This window comes from Hyaloscypha bicolor (assembly GCF_002865645.1).
Source record: "Hyaloscypha bicolor E unplaced genomic scaffold K444scaffold_56, whole genome shotgun sequence".
NCBI classification, from domain to species: Eukaryota; Fungi; Ascomycota; class Leotiomycetes; order Helotiales; family Hyaloscyphaceae; genus Hyaloscypha; species Hyaloscypha bicolor.
This window is the reverse complement of record NW_020194558.1, coordinates 3,015,653-3,029,197: the sequence shown is the minus strand read 5'-3', so window position 1 is coordinate 3,029,197 and position 13,545 is coordinate 3,015,653. Positions and strand designations below refer to the sequence as shown.

Below are 13,545 nucleotides of genomic sequence, written 5' to 3'. Positions count from 1 at the left end.
TGAAGATTTCGTCCAAGTCAATGGTTTGGCATCTTGCGCACAGATTCTGCGCTTCCGACGGGGCGGCAGAGGCCATGGCTGCGTGACCGGTCCACCTCCTCTGAGAGGTTGAATGTGAACGTCTCTAGACTTTGGTCGAGATGGGCTGCAGTGGTTGGCTGGGAGGGGGGCAGCAAATAATGTTTGGAAGGAGCCTAGGATATCAAAGTTGGAAAAGCGTCGCCTTGCCAAGCAATATTTACGCAACGATCGCGAAGGGGATGGCAAGGTCTAGATCAAGCAAAGGACGAAGTAGGCACAAAGCCGTGGCAGGTAGAGGAAACAGGCTGAGGAACGTAGCAGAGTGTGTCTGGTGAGAGGATATGTTCAGACGAAAATGTGCATATACTCTCGCAGCGGGTCAAGAAGGTGAGGATGGAGTTGGGAGATGAGAGAAGGAAGATGAAGGTAGGAGAGGTAGATGAGGGGTGCGGTGAGCAAAGCCTTCTTGCAGGCAGCTGCAGCCTCGCGCCGTCTTCTGATCTCTCAGAACAATGGAATGAAAAATTGGCTAACATGTGACACTGCCACAGACTTGAGCATGCAAACTTGCTTTTGCAGACGTAGAAACAAATCATCATCGCAAATTGCAGCCTTCTAGGCTTCCTCTCGAAGTCGTGAAACTTGCTGGGCTTTGGTTGGCTGGTGGCTCGGACCCTCTGACTTCGCGTTCCCTGCAGGCACTCAACGCGCCTCGCGTGAAGCTGAACCTCGAAGGATCACCGACTCCAACCTCCTCTTCCTCCCCAATCCTCAACTCAACTCAATTCAAACCACAACCCAACTCAATTCAAACCACAACCCAACACTCAAGCAAACTGTCTCTCGCACTCCTCTTCCGTCGTCCGTCCCACCGTATAATCATGTCCCTAAAACGCAAAGCCTCCACCCTTCCCACCTCCGGCACAGACGCCAAAAAGCCCAAAGCAAACGGCAGCATCACGTCCTTCTTCGGCCCTCCCAAGACCGTCTCCACGACCCAGAAGCCAACCGGCACGGGCACGAACTCCGTATCTTCCTCTCCGGCACCAGCTACGCCGGTATCGAAATTCGACAAGGAGGCATGGGTGAAGAAGCTCACGCCCGAGCAGAAGGAGCTGCTGAAGCTGGAGATCGAGACCCTGCATGAGAGCTGGTTGAAGGAGCTGAAGGAGGAGATTGTCAGTGATAGCTTCCTGGAGCTGAAGAAGTTTTTGAAGCGGGAGGCGGAGGGTGGGAAGAAGGTGTTCCCCCCGATGGAGGATGTCTATTCCTGGTTTGTCGCTGCCTCCTATTTACCTCTTTGCCACGCCGATGGGAGCAAGGCTGATTGGTACTGCTGCAATAGGTCCCGCCACACCCCCCTCAACACGGTCAAGGCCGTTATTCTTGGCCAGGACCCTTACCACAACCACAACCAAGCCCATGGCCTCGCCTTCTCGGTCCGTCCTCCGACCCCTGCTCCCCCGTCCCTGAAGAATATCTACACCTGCCTCAAGAACGACTATCCCTCCTTCTCCCCACCCCCAAATAAGGGTGGCCTGTTGACCCCCTGGGCTGACCGCGGCGTCCTCCTCCTAAACACCTGCCTCACGGTCCGCGCTCACGAAGCAAATTCCCACGCAAACAGAGGCTGGGAGAAGTTCACGCAGAAGGTTATTGAAATTGTTGATAAGAAGAGAATGGGAGGGGTGGTGTTCTTGGCGTGGGGAACGCCGGCGGGGAAGAGGGTTAGCAAGGTGGATAAGAAGAGGCATTGCGTGTTGATGAGTGTGCATCCCAGTCCGTTGAGTGCCAGTCGGGGCTGGTTTGAGTGCCAGCACTTCAAGAAGACGAATGCTTGGCTTAAGGAGAGGTATGGCGAGAAGGGGGAGATTGATTGGAATTTGGATGTTAAGCCTGTTGTTGCTGGGATCTGAGGAGGGCATGGCGTTGAGACCAGTAGTGTTGGGGTGTTGAAGTCAGGAGTTGGAAAGCGTCGAGCAGTCCCACAAAATGTGTTGGAGCTGGGTGTCATTCATTGGCCAAGTCCCTTTGTGTTAAATTTTCTCTTTTTCAATTCGGATCACAGAGTAGGTGTTAGGTGTCTATCTTCGAGGTCTAGAATCCATTTGTCATTGTTTCATCCATCTTGCCGTTCCTCCGTGATTATTTCCGCCATCCCACCGCCATGAAAGGACCCCTTCTTCCCACTTTCAATCTCCACAACCGGGGTTTCAACTGCCTCTTCAATTCCAAAGTCATGCCTCTCATGCCCTGTTTCGCTCCCTCTAAACCACAATATGTATCCCTACCTGGCCCAGTTCTTCCTGTCCTTTGTTCACACCTGCTCAAGATGTTGTCACCGGTTGTGTTCCTTATAGTGCTCGTAGAATGGGCGACAAGAGATGACTTCTGTCATTATCCACTGTCGAGGTAGGAGAAGAGCATAAAGCAAACTTGCCTGGACAGTATGAGAATTCGGGAGACAGGAAATGGGATGTCCTGGTATCCGGTTTCGCGTGACTTTTCTCGTCCGGTGAAATTTGAAAGGGGTATTGTCAAGAGCACATTTGCTGCCAATCACTCCTTCATTTCTCTCTGCATATCATAAGGCAAGCAATTTTTCTCGTCCGGTGAAATTGAAAGGGTATTGTCAAGTGCAAATTTGCTGCCAAGCAACTCTTTCATTTCTCTCTGCATATCACAAGGCAATTTTCCAAATGCGATCTCAGTATGTCGGGCAACCACAATATCCCAACGGATCTAGCACACGCATCGATAAACCATCCTACCTTGTGAAATCTCAGCCTCTCCACGAGACTGACCTCGATTTCTTCGGCCTTCGCCATTTTGTAATGGTACACTTACAAAGAAGTTCGGTTTTCGAAGGCGTCCCATTTCTATACTTTATTCTACGTTCTAAACGAATCTTTCTTTGCTCTACGGCAAGCATGGAGGAGGGGAAGGGGGTTTAGGATTTCTGCGCATCGTGGCCCCAGTTCTTCAAGCTCCTGTAGGATTTGCTGCTGGTATCCTTCTTCGCCGTCTCCTCTTGCGCCAGATGGCGTTTACAGTACGCGACGACGCGACGCATGTGCGCTACATCCTCTTGTCTATCCATCAGCGGCGTGTTCATTCGCTTTTCTCATCTAGCGTAAGAGTTACCTTCATCATACCCCTCTGGATCCCTTCCAGGATTCTTCTTCAGGATCTCGATGATCTTTCGCCCACTGCTAAAATATTAGTACATGGGTTTGGATGGTTGGTTTGAAGGGAAAGGGGGGAGTGAGATATACGATTCGTGCCCAATACTCTCTCCGCTGCCATCATCTTTGGACCAGCCAGAGGAGGTGGAATCGTCGGACTTGAGCCAGGTCTCGAGATCGCTGGCTGACATGTTTACTAGAGTGTTGAATTCTCTGTGTTAGTTTGCGAGTCAGCTTCGGGTAGTTGACGAGGAGAGGGAGGGAAAAGGAATGCGAGTGGAGGGGAGCGAGGTGTGAAAGGGGGGTTACAGGAGATAGGGGGCAGGGGGACGTACTCGATCACAGTTTCGCTGTCTTTGACCATCTTGACGGAGCTATTCGGTGTCGGGCGGTGATGCAGAGCCGTTCAGAACGGAAAGAGTCGGAGAGAACTTGTGATTGTGGTGTTGTTCAACTGTGAAAGTGATTGAAGTATTAATGTTGAGGTTTGGGATAAGTGAGCCTGTGTCTTGACGTCATGCACAGCTTATTGACCACACAGCTCTGGCAGAAGAGATTCGTCCCACTCAGGGGTTACAATAATTCATTGTCGTTTTCTTGCTAAACTTGCTGGGAGATGGTGTGATTGTTTTATTGGCTTTGGTGTTCTGTGGTATCAATGAGAGGCAGAGGGGCCGCATATGTCGAGGCTCAAATCCGTTGCCTCGTCGCTTGAGGAAGTTGGCTTTACTGCAACCACCGCGTGGAGCGGATGGTTCAATGCAGGGCAAAAATGGCATATTCACAAGCCCTCGCCTCTCTTAGATCTCCGTGAGTTATACTTGCAGCATGTGCAACATACCTGCAATTCTGAAAAGGCGCCTGGAAGCTGTTCCGAATACCATATATGTCGGGAAGACAGTCTGTTCCTGGAGGATACCGGACTTCGAAGTCGTTTCGTATTAATTCTTCTTCCTCGTGATTAAGTTCAAGGCCACAAGGTCTGAATAAGAAGTAATCTAAACCGTCGTTCACGCGAATGTCGGCAACAAAATCGCCAGGCTGTGCCACAATTGGAACCCGAGCTACTATCCTTTTACTTTTAAGCACGGCAACACACTCATTTCCACTGTAGCATGCGGCTAGAAGTACCAAATTGCGGAGACACAGTCGGATAAATAATTCCCTAAAATCGGGATTGTATCCTCGGTAGAGAAGTCCGGACGTCGTTGATAATTCAGGCCATTGGGATATGGCGCTGATGACTTTGTGCCAAAGACAGGTATCTGAAAGCGATGCTCGCGCCCCATATTTATTATTAATAAATTGGTATAGGAAGACGCTTGCCATTGACATAGTGAAATCAACGAGGGATCGTCGGGCACGCAGAACATTGTCGTCGCTTTTCGAGATCCAGTCCAAGATATCCTGCAGCATTGAGTCGTCCAGCTCCATTTCCATCTCCCAAGGATCAGTACTAATCGAGGAATTAGAGGAATTAAGAATCGTCGGCCAAGATGACGCGGGAATGATTGAGTCTATTGGGCCGCAACTGCCCCCGCATACAGCCAGAACGTGGGGAACCGCCAAAGAGTGAAGTCTGAGACTGTGTTGCGTAAAGCTAGAGCTACTGTCGTAGCTGTCTGCCCACCGGGGTTCGGACAAGGACCAGTCAACGACCCAGGAAGGAAGAGATGGGTCGCGAAGTTCTGGTTCAACCCCAGCAAATTGTAATATATTCCAAATACCAATCCATTGTACATATAACTCACTCATACTCGTGTAAAGTTGAGCAACGGTCTTCTCGTAATCGATGGGAACCATATTTCTTGTCCCGGCACCCACAAGTCCAAGATGAGCATAGATCATATCCCTCGGATCAGACAGACTGCACCCTCCCCGGGCACATACGAGTTCAAGGAGGTCCTTGCCTGGCGCCTCCTCATTAAGCTTCTCTGAATGACTCTCGCGGTCCCTTCCGGCCCGGATCCACCTCTCACTCATATGAGTCAAAACTCTGAGGCTGTCTGGCCTCCACGAACAATGTTCTGATAGCAAAACAGTCCTGTAGAACATTTGCCATCTGACACGAGATCTCCCACACTGAAGCCATGGATCTTGCGAAAGAACAAGTTCCTGGAGGATCCACACTCTAGTGAACCACGGCCTAGAAAGAATCTCGTCTTCCACAATAGTCTCAAACTGGCGCGTTGGTATTTCTTGGGACGAAATGCCCAAACTCTCTTCACTTTGCACAGGTGGCTGAGATCCAGTGGCGATCGACTGCAAAACAGAATCGCATTGCGGTGATGATAATCCCAGGAAAATAATCGTGTGTTGTGCAATTGAATAGATATCTCCCATCAATGGCACCTGTCGATTGCGCTCATGAACATCCTTTTGGTTGATACAAACGCCATCCGCCCACACACGAAGAACTCTGCGATGGTCCCGGACGTGGCGAAGAGCCGAGTCGAGCGATGCCGTAATCTGGAGCCGCTTCCCATCGACTGATATTGTTCGTGTATCGTTCTGATCTCCCCACACATATGATATAGCAATGTAGTGATCGCAGATGTCGTCTCGATATTCGGCCAAGGTTGCATCCTTGAGAGAACACTCGATGCCTGCTTCCAGGTCCTTGCAAGGCTGGAGGTGGATCAGTCTGATGGCATCCGGACCATTGAGTTGAGAGTACTCGTACTGGTCGGCGTCATCGGCCGCCATGACAACTGTTCGTCCCTGATGTCTTGAAAGGTGGCTCTTCCAGACCAATGGTGTAATGTCGAAGTCGAGGATTGACCGCTCTAAAGTTTCGGTGCCTGAACGCTGAATTCCATCCCGCTCTGAGACAGGGAAAGCTGCGAGCCTTGCCCAACTTCCCGTGATCAGACGCGTGGTTGCATGTGATTGGAGGTGGCGCGATATCACCTGACGTGGCACTCAAGCCTCACAGCGACGCGAACGTCAGGAACAGGACTTCTCGGGGCTCCACTGGATGAGCCGCCAGGTTCGGGGTTGGATAGAAAGCACGCTTCTGCGGACAAGACTTTGAGGCGCATGAACAAGCGTGGCCACATAAAGCTATGGACTGTGCGGGCTTGGAGCACTCTTTCTGCAACGCCGGGCAGGGCTTGAGCGGGCGCATGATATTTCTGGCCCCTTTTTGCTTCTTCCAACAGCGACACTATATCTGGATCAGCGGTGGGTGACTGGTCTCCACACATGGACGGGAGCGACATGCCGCACCGGCGCTGTAGGGGGAACGCGGATGGGCATCTCATTTATATTGGCTGCAGCGCGGAAGGAGATGGGCTGGGACAGGATGGGACAGGATGGACTCGAACGAGAGAGAGAGCGAGAGAGAATATGGATGGCCCAGAGGATGTGCGTTGGCAGGTCGGGAGTTGGGGGTTGGGGGTTGGGGGTTGGGAGTTGGCGTGCTGGCTGCCCGGCCGCGGGACAGGGGTTCGGCTGGCTGTGACGCTTCACTCCGTGGATCCTTCCATCTCTCGCCTCTCGCTTCACGCTTCACTGACTGGACTGCACCTCGTGGAGGGCAGCACCCAGCGACTCCTGGACAGCAATGTGTTCATATAGCAGGCCCATTATGACTTCTGAACCCAATCCGAGCAGGCCATCTCTGCACAAAAATAGTCCTCCCATTCGGCCCAGCGAGCGGGAGCAGCAGCATACTCACCCGGGCGTCTCAGCATCCCCCGACGTCGAGGGCCCTCCTCCAAACCTCCTCCCCTCCACCTCCACCTCCATCACCACCTTCCTACCTGCAGAGAGAAACATTGCTCTGCATCTCCAAGAGCACGCCAATCGCAGCATCAGACCGCCGGGCCTCTCCACCCGCTGCACAGTGACCTGCCTCTGCGTCCGCTCTGGTTCCGGCTCACCGCCTGCCTATTCGTCGAAGCCACCGTGCGCTGCTCCCAATCTCATCTCCAATCTCTCTGCTACCCCTGAATCCGTATCCGTCCCGATAAACTTTTGCTATCCCCCTATCCCTATCCACACTTGGTCGCGTACAACTCCCAACTCCTCTTTTTTGCTTCAACCCTCGCCGTCAGGTCGACAATCCACGCACGCCCGCCCCAGACACAATCTGCATCTGCATCTTGTGCCTGCCTGCCTTTCGATAGCCCCGAGGCGGACGATATAATTTCCGGCCTGCAGTCTGCAGTCTGCGCATCGCACTGCCGCGACTTTTTTCCCACCCTGTCCCCTGGCCGAATGCATTGCGTCTAGACACTCCACCACCACCTGCATTCGCAATGCCGGGCTTCTTCTCGAGGCTCAAGGGCAGAGATGGCCCTTCGAAGGTCAAGAAGGGCGCACTGCAGCCCGCCATCGATGCTGCTCCCCCGAAGCCGAGATGGGAGGATGCATGGTCGCGCAAGACGATTGAGCCGCAGGAGGTACAGGAGCTGCTCCACGGCTGCACCGTCGAATTGAAGGCACGAGGTACGAGTATGATCGATATCGATAGCATCCCGCTGTCGGACCTGCAGGAGCCCACTGTTTGCAAGACCTCTCTCGCGTTACACGAACTAATTTCTTCCTCTAACAGCGTTGGACACTCCCTTCCTCATCCTCCCATTCCGACCAACGTCAGATCCAAGCGCAGCGCGTACATTTATTAGGCATTACTTTGACAGGAGTCAACAGCTATATGGAGAGGTTTTGGCACAAGAGCTACGGCTGACAGACCCAATGGTGAGGATGGATCGATGCGGGGATACGAACAAGAGCTAATGGGCGATAGGTTCTGTGCAGTGTGGTCAAATGGTGCTGGAGTAGACTGCCCGGAGGTGTTGTAGGATGGGAGGCGTACGATCTGTTCAGAGTGGGCGAGCAAGGTAGGTCAATTGGATGCGCAGAACTGGACATGAGCTGATCAAGTTTCCAGACTCGAATATGGCCCGAGACTCGTTTGCGACTTTTATACCCCTGAGTGTGGACTCGAACGCGCGAGCTCAAATTATCTTCGATTTCTTCGACCTGCTTTCAGCGATTGCAGCACACGCAAAGACGAACGGTCTTGGAGGAAGAAAGTTGTCAAGATTAGCAGGCTGGTGGGCCTTTGAACATTCTGATATTGGCAATGGCTTTGAAGGGGGATATAAAACATGGGCTTCGTAAGACCAAAGTCCACCTTACCTCCAACAGTTACTAATACTGCATCAGAGCTGCAGATGCTGCCAGCCACCTATTCTTTGCCTACCTCCGATCATTGTCGCCTCAATCAGTTAAAGGCATTAATGGAATCTCGAAGCTCCCAATGTCCCTCCAGAAGCTCGTTCAAGAAACCGAATACCCACCAGAACGACCATCGTTGTTGCAATCGACAACTACAAAGGTGGTCATGATTGTAGATTCCGTCTCACCTACACCATTTATGCTCTTGCGCCGAGCCAATCACTTCCAATATCGAGACGACGATAGAGCCCTACAAGATTTTGCGGAATACGAGGATCCAGTGAAGGCTTTGACAGATGAATGTCGTCGTGTTCTGCGGTCAATTTCCTCGGCAAACCAGTCCCAAGTCTCAACCTCCAAGGAGTCGACTGGATTAAGCGATGCATCATGGTCTAGATTCGAGGATATAGGCTTCTCTGCCACATTCGACGAGCAGGATGAGGATGAGGATGACGAGAGCAATTTTGCCAAGAGACGTCCACAAGGTCTAAGGACGACACCACACTCGAGGAATATGGGTATGGGCAGACCGACTACACCATCCTGGGCGGATTTCCTTTCTTCTGGCTTCGTTGACGAAGCGACTAATGGTCCAGCACCTCTATTATTACCGCCCGACAAGATTCTGCCCCCTATTGACACCCGTGGACGCAGCTCCCAGTCGCATAGGCCTAGACTCGAAGCGAATCGCAATCTCGAACCTGGCGAGCTGGCAAGTATCGCCCGATTCGACCTTGACGATTCCTTTTGGTGGGTATGGATTAGCAGTTTGGCTGGAGAGGAAGTCGCGGAGAGAAAGGCTACTTTTGGACGTTGTGCACTAGTGGAGACAGTGATTCCTGGAGGACGATGGCTCGTAATGGAAGAGATGGTCAAGGGGGCTGCACCAGCCCCCGAAGAAGGCGCCTATATTGCAGAGAAGAAGAGTTTCTGGGGCCGATCAAAGAAGAACAAGGCTATGACTCGGAGAAAGTCCACCGGAAAGCAATCTCTGGAACAAAATCCCAACCTCCGGCCAGGATTCAAGACCAATCAAAGTGTTGGAGTCAGCAAGACTAGCCTTGGTCCAGATCAGCATGCTCGGATTCAGGCAGCAGCAATCCAGCTTCAACAGAAGCAGAGGCAGCAGGAACAGGAACAATATAATTCGAGAAGAGGACGGAGTGATGTGGATAATTATTCACAGAAGACCAATAGCGTTTTCACTCTTCAGCCAGTCATCATGAAGGAAGCTTCGCCGGCAATGAAATGGGCAAATACATACGACAAGGAAGCCATCAGAGAAGCCTATCTCGCCAACGCCAATCATGGGCGAGGTCTCGCCGAGGCAACCATGCAAACGAATGGTCACGCCAAGAGTCAGGATACTCTGAGGCCGGCTCAAAACTTGCAGCGCGAGAACTCGCGGGACAGAGAGCTCCCAGCTGTGCCAACGTCATCAGTGGGACCAGCCGTTCCCTCAAAGACAACTTCTCCGCCCTTCTCACCGAGCCCAGCGCCGGAACAAGACGAGCCTCATCTCTCTGAAAAGGAAGTCGAAACGGCACCACCTCAAGAACCCCATCCCGTAGAACGGAAACCAATTCAACCCCGCATTTCGTCCAAACCTCAAGAGCCCCGCGTTGAACAGCCAAGTGTCGAGCTCCCAAGAGAGCCCCCAAGATCTTCAGTCGATCAAAGCGGGTCCAGCCCCGAGAGCAAAGCCAAGCACAACAAGCTCAAGAAGAAGACGGAGCCTTCCAGCGGCGGCGGCTTCAGAAAGATGTTCGGCCGCAACAAGAACCGTCAATCCAAGGTCCCTGAAAATGCAGGCGAAGTCATCAACGGTAGCCAGAACCTCCAGCCGGCAACCACCGGCATAGGACATCGATTCTCCAGGAGGGGAAAGAGCCCGGTCGCCTCTCCCGCCTCCGAAGCAGCTCCATCCGAATCCGGCCACCGGGTCTCCGAAGACGACACCACGCCGGTCGCCTCGCCCCAGCACTTCGAGCGCTCGTACGACCCGTCTATCCAAGACACCCTATCCCGAGTCGACACAAACGATGCACACGAAGCTCATCAAGCCTTTTCTAGCTTCGACCAAGGACCCCTTGAAGACGTCCCTGCGTTCGTACCAGAAGACTCTCCAAGACACAGCGAAGACGATGTAGCTATTCCGCCAAATATCTCGAGAGTGAGAACAAACGATGATGGTAACGATTTGACGAAGGAGGTTAGTCCTGTTGGAGACAGGTGGGCACAGATCCGGAAGAATGCGGCTGAGAGAGCCGCGCAACGACAGAGCGAGGAGCAGAGTCGGGGCGGGCAAAGCCAGAAGACGGATGGGGATGATGGGGAAACTAGTGGGGAAGAGAGTGAGTCCATTGCCTCCTCGTTGCCTTTTTCCTTTTGCGGCCGTTCAAACGGAAACTAACGTGGAATAGCCATCGAATCCCGCGTCGCCAGAATCAAAGCCCGTGTAGCGGAGTTGACGGGCAATATGGATACAGGCAATAGCCCGGCTGTCGCCCCGAGACCTACGAGAAGAGCATAGACTCATTCCGAGTCCTTTTTACGGCATTTCTTTCCTTTTCAGGAGGGAACGAAGAGCCAAAACAACGAACGAATTCAACTGTCACATACATCGACCGATCGCACATTCCATCCTTCCATTACAGCGCGCACGCAATACAAATGCAAAGAAAGATTTCCTGGAGCCAAAATCAATTTTCGTTTCTTGTCCTTCCTTCCCGGCTGTTTTTACACAATGTGTGTAATGTCAGGCACGCAAACGAAAGTGCTTTCTTTTTCTTTTTGCCCCTCAGAGATACCACCAGATTGCTAGCGATCTCTCTTCTTTTGACGTTGTTTGTTGGTGGAATAGTATTCTCTGGTTGCGCTTAGTTTGGAAGTTTGGAAGTTTGGGGGAAAATGTACAACGGGTGGAAATTTTGATGGAGAGGAATGGGAGTGGAGGGGGGAGGGGAGCAAAGGATTAGATACCAATTGTGAGAGGATGATAATTGATCTGTTGATTGCAGCCGACGTCTTGACTTGGTGACTTGGACTCGTACGATGAGGAGCGTGTGTAGCCTCTCCCTCTCCATGGCAAGGACTTTATTGTTCATCTCTCGAGGCTGTCGCAACCTACTGGTCGCCTCGCCGACATTCCCCAGTCCGGATCTGACTTGCTCCAACTCCTCGCGCCCGAGGGCTCACTAGCTCCCTCCACCTCCCCCACCTCCACCGTCATGGGGTCCAGACAACTCAAGGCGTTCTGTTGCTAATCAAGCATCGGGAGGCGGCCCGATGGCACTGGCTTGTAAGACCCACCATCGGCAACCCTACATCGTTGAGCAGCACGGTGTTCCAGTGCCTAGGAGCACAACCGGCTCATATGTCCCAGGCCCCGGACAGCTCTTCGATTGCAAGCATGTGGCGTATCACAACCTCAACCAGCCAGTCTTACCAAACTCTTACATCCCGTCTTCAACACCTCCCCGCGAAACGGACCTGGCCAGAAGCACAACCGTCTCAGAGAGCTTGGAGCACACTTCCTTACAACAACAATACAACGCCGAACGAGCACGATCAGTTGGAGCGCACTGCTAGGAGCACAACCGGCTCAGAGAGCTGTGGAGCACACTTTCTCGTGACTCCGCCACAGCGTGAAAGGAGCACAATCGTTCAAAAACATACTTCTAGGAGCACAACCGGCTCAAGTGAGCTGCCGAGCACGTGTGCACCAGGTGTGGCATCGAAGAAGAAGCACGCACAATTCCCCAGAAGCATGGCCAGAACATATGCAAACAAGTGCCTTTCACTCTACCCTAAGCATCGCTTACTAGCCTACACACATATCACTGGAAAGCTGTCAAATACATCTTGGACTCCACAAATACAAAAGGATGGCTGGCTCAGAAGTCTCCGCATATCTAGCTCCGTCGATGACAAAGGACTAGGTACGCAACCGGCCCAAGAAGCTGTCGAACATACTCGCCTCTCTCGACGACAGAGGTCGAGTTGTACTGTACGCTGCATTTCTTCATGAACAGTCAGCTCGGAGAGCAAAGCATGCTCCACGGTGTCAGTATCATAACAAAAGAGCTCGGCAATCTTGAACAGCGCCACCAGCTCAACGAGCTCTCCCAAAGATCAAACTCGGTTACAACGTCTCTCATCAGCGGCTATGCACCTTTACACAGAAGCAGCTCCAACAAAACCGAGCACATGCGCACTGCCCCATCTGCCAGGGGGCTATAAGTAGACTATTGTGCAGAGTTGAGTTTTTTTTTTTGCGGGGTCTGGAGGAACTATAAGATCAGGTGACTATTCGAGAAGTAGTCTGTTTTGAATTAGGTCAAAATCCAGTTTCATATTAATCATCTATCGTAAGGGATCGTTCGAGTTTTTAGTACAGGATTGATTAGAGAAACACATATTGGAAAATATATTATTTGGAAACTGAAGTCGATTAATGGATATTGAGAATCAAAGCAAGTTGTCGGAAAAGTATTCTAAGTTTAAATTCTTTCGAGCCTTCTTCTTCATCTCCGCAGTGTCCTTCTTGAAGCTCAAATGAGCTTCATCAGGCGACACCTGCTTGGGGACAATTTCATCCGTAGAGTCCTTCCACAAGCAACAACGCCCCCAGTAGTTCAAGGCTCTCTCCTCGTCGATATCTATTTGCTGATAACGAGATTTATCTTCAACTGTCTGATGCTGCTCTGCTTCCTTGTGTTCCTTCTCCGCTCTCCAGAAAAAACAATGACACTTATCTCTTGGGTCTTCTGAGTTTGCCTTGCAGCATTTGCAGGAGCATATCTTGCATATTCCTGGAACTGTACTTGAGGACATTTCCGTTTTTGAAACGGTTAGTGGCTGAAGACTATTGCAGGTGTAGCGGGTTGTGAGAGAACGCATCGGGTTGGCGAGTGTTTACAAATCGCCTGCCTTTTTGAAAGTATGCAGATCGGGTCTTTACACAGCTTTGAGGGGTATTGTTTTAACACAAGTTGCAACTTTCTTTCTTACAACGATAAAGAAGATTCAACGAGATTCAGTTCATAGAGACTTCTTTGACCCAGATTAGCTTTCTCAATACTTGAAGCAAACGCGAGTCTTTGTTCGTATTCCGAGCATGCAAAAGCCACAACGCGCCGAAAACCTCCTA

The 13,545-nt window shown here is 51.7% G+C and overlaps 6 protein-coding genes across 6 annotated transcripts; 4 read left to right on the top strand and 2 right to left on the bottom strand.

The window, feature by feature from the left end:
• Nucleotides 1–414: 414 nt before the first annotated feature.
• K444DRAFT_628834 (uracil-DNA glycosylase) lies at nt 415–1,937 on the top strand (the record flags this gene model as incomplete). Its single annotated transcript, XM_024882966.1, has 2 exons — nt 415–472; nt 601–1,937. 2 exons carry the CDS (start codon nt 415–417, stop codon nt 1,935–1,937), a joined length of 1,395 nt encoding a protein of 464 aa, XP_024738740.1.
• A 932-nt stretch (nt 1,938–2,869) lies between these two features.
• Nucleotides 2,870–3,766, bottom strand: K444DRAFT_380290 (uncharacterized protein). Its single transcript, XM_024872340.1, has 4 exons — nt 3,542–3,766; nt 3,297–3,419; nt 3,166–3,230; nt 2,870–3,108 (listed from the first exon to the last, which is right to left on the bottom strand). Exons 1-4 carry the CDS (start codon nt 3,568–3,570, stop codon nt 2,972–2,974), a joined length of 354 nt encoding a protein of 117 aa, XP_024738739.1. The 5' UTR covers nt 3,571–3,766; the 3' UTR covers nt 2,870–2,971.
• Nucleotides 3,767–5,306: 1,540 nt separating this feature from the next.
• On the bottom strand, nt 5,307–5,912 carry K444DRAFT_526881 (HET-domain-containing protein; the record flags this gene model as incomplete). The annotated part of the gene is made up of 1 exon (XM_024874584.1): nt 5,307–5,912. A coding segment is annotated over one exon (606 nt), but the record flags the coding sequence as incomplete, so codon positions are not given.
• Nucleotides 5,913–6,734: 822 nt separating this feature from the next.
• Nucleotides 6,735–7,801, top strand: K444DRAFT_662803 (uncharacterized protein). The gene has a single exon (XM_024886747.1). It carries the CDS (start codon nt 6,772–6,774, stop codon nt 7,354–7,356), a length of 585 nt encoding a protein of 194 aa, XP_024738737.1. The 5' UTR covers nt 6,735–6,771; the 3' UTR covers nt 7,357–7,801.
• K444DRAFT_380218 (DUF1708-domain-containing protein) lies at nt 7,128–11,099 on the top strand. The gene is made up of 6 exons (XM_024872339.1): nt 7,128–7,658; nt 7,765–7,910; nt 7,960–8,053; nt 8,104–8,332; nt 8,382–10,747; nt 10,817–11,099. Exons 1-6 carry the CDS (start codon nt 7,469–7,471, stop codon nt 10,924–10,926), a joined length of 3,135 nt encoding a protein of 1,044 aa, XP_024738736.1. The 5' UTR covers nt 7,128–7,468; the 3' UTR covers nt 10,927–11,099.
• Nucleotides 11,100–11,805: 706 nt separating this feature from the next.
• On the top strand, nt 11,806–12,635 carry K444DRAFT_628830 (uncharacterized protein; the record flags this gene model as incomplete). The annotated part of the gene is made up of 2 exons (XM_024882965.1): nt 11,806–12,334; nt 12,388–12,635. 2 exons carry the CDS (start codon nt 11,806–11,808, stop codon nt 12,633–12,635), a joined length of 777 nt encoding a protein of 258 aa, XP_024738735.1.
• Nucleotides 12,636–13,545: the final 910 nt, after the last annotated feature.

Bases quoted from the DNA above. Each gene is read 5' to 3' on its own strand.
- K444DRAFT_662803 (XM_024886747.1), top strand. From the start codon at position 6,772: ATGTGTTCATATAGCAGGCCCATTATGACTTCTGAACCCAATCCGAGC.
- K444DRAFT_380218 (XM_024872339.1), top strand. From the start codon at position 7,469: ATGCCGGGCTTCTTCTCGAGGCTCAAGGGCAGAGATGGCCCTTCGAAG. The intron at 8,333-8,381 runs GTAAGACCAAAG...ATACTGCATCAG, and splicing joins GGATATAAAACATGGGCTTC to AGCTGCAGATGCTGCCAGCC. The intron at 10,748-10,816 runs GTGAGTCCATTG...AACGTGGAATAG, and splicing joins GGAAACTAGTGGGGAAGAGA to CCATCGAATCCCGCGTCGCC.
- K444DRAFT_380290 (XM_024872340.1), bottom strand. From the start codon at position 3,570: ATGGTCAAAGACAGCGAAACTGTGATCGA. The intron at 3,231-3,296 runs GTATATCTCACT...ATATTTTAGCAG, and splicing joins GAGAGTATTGGGCACGAATC to TGGGCGAAAGATCATCGAGA. The intron at 3,109-3,165 runs GTAACTCTTACG...TGGATAGACAAG, and splicing joins TCCAGAGGGGTATGATGAAG to AGGATGTAGCGCACATGCGT.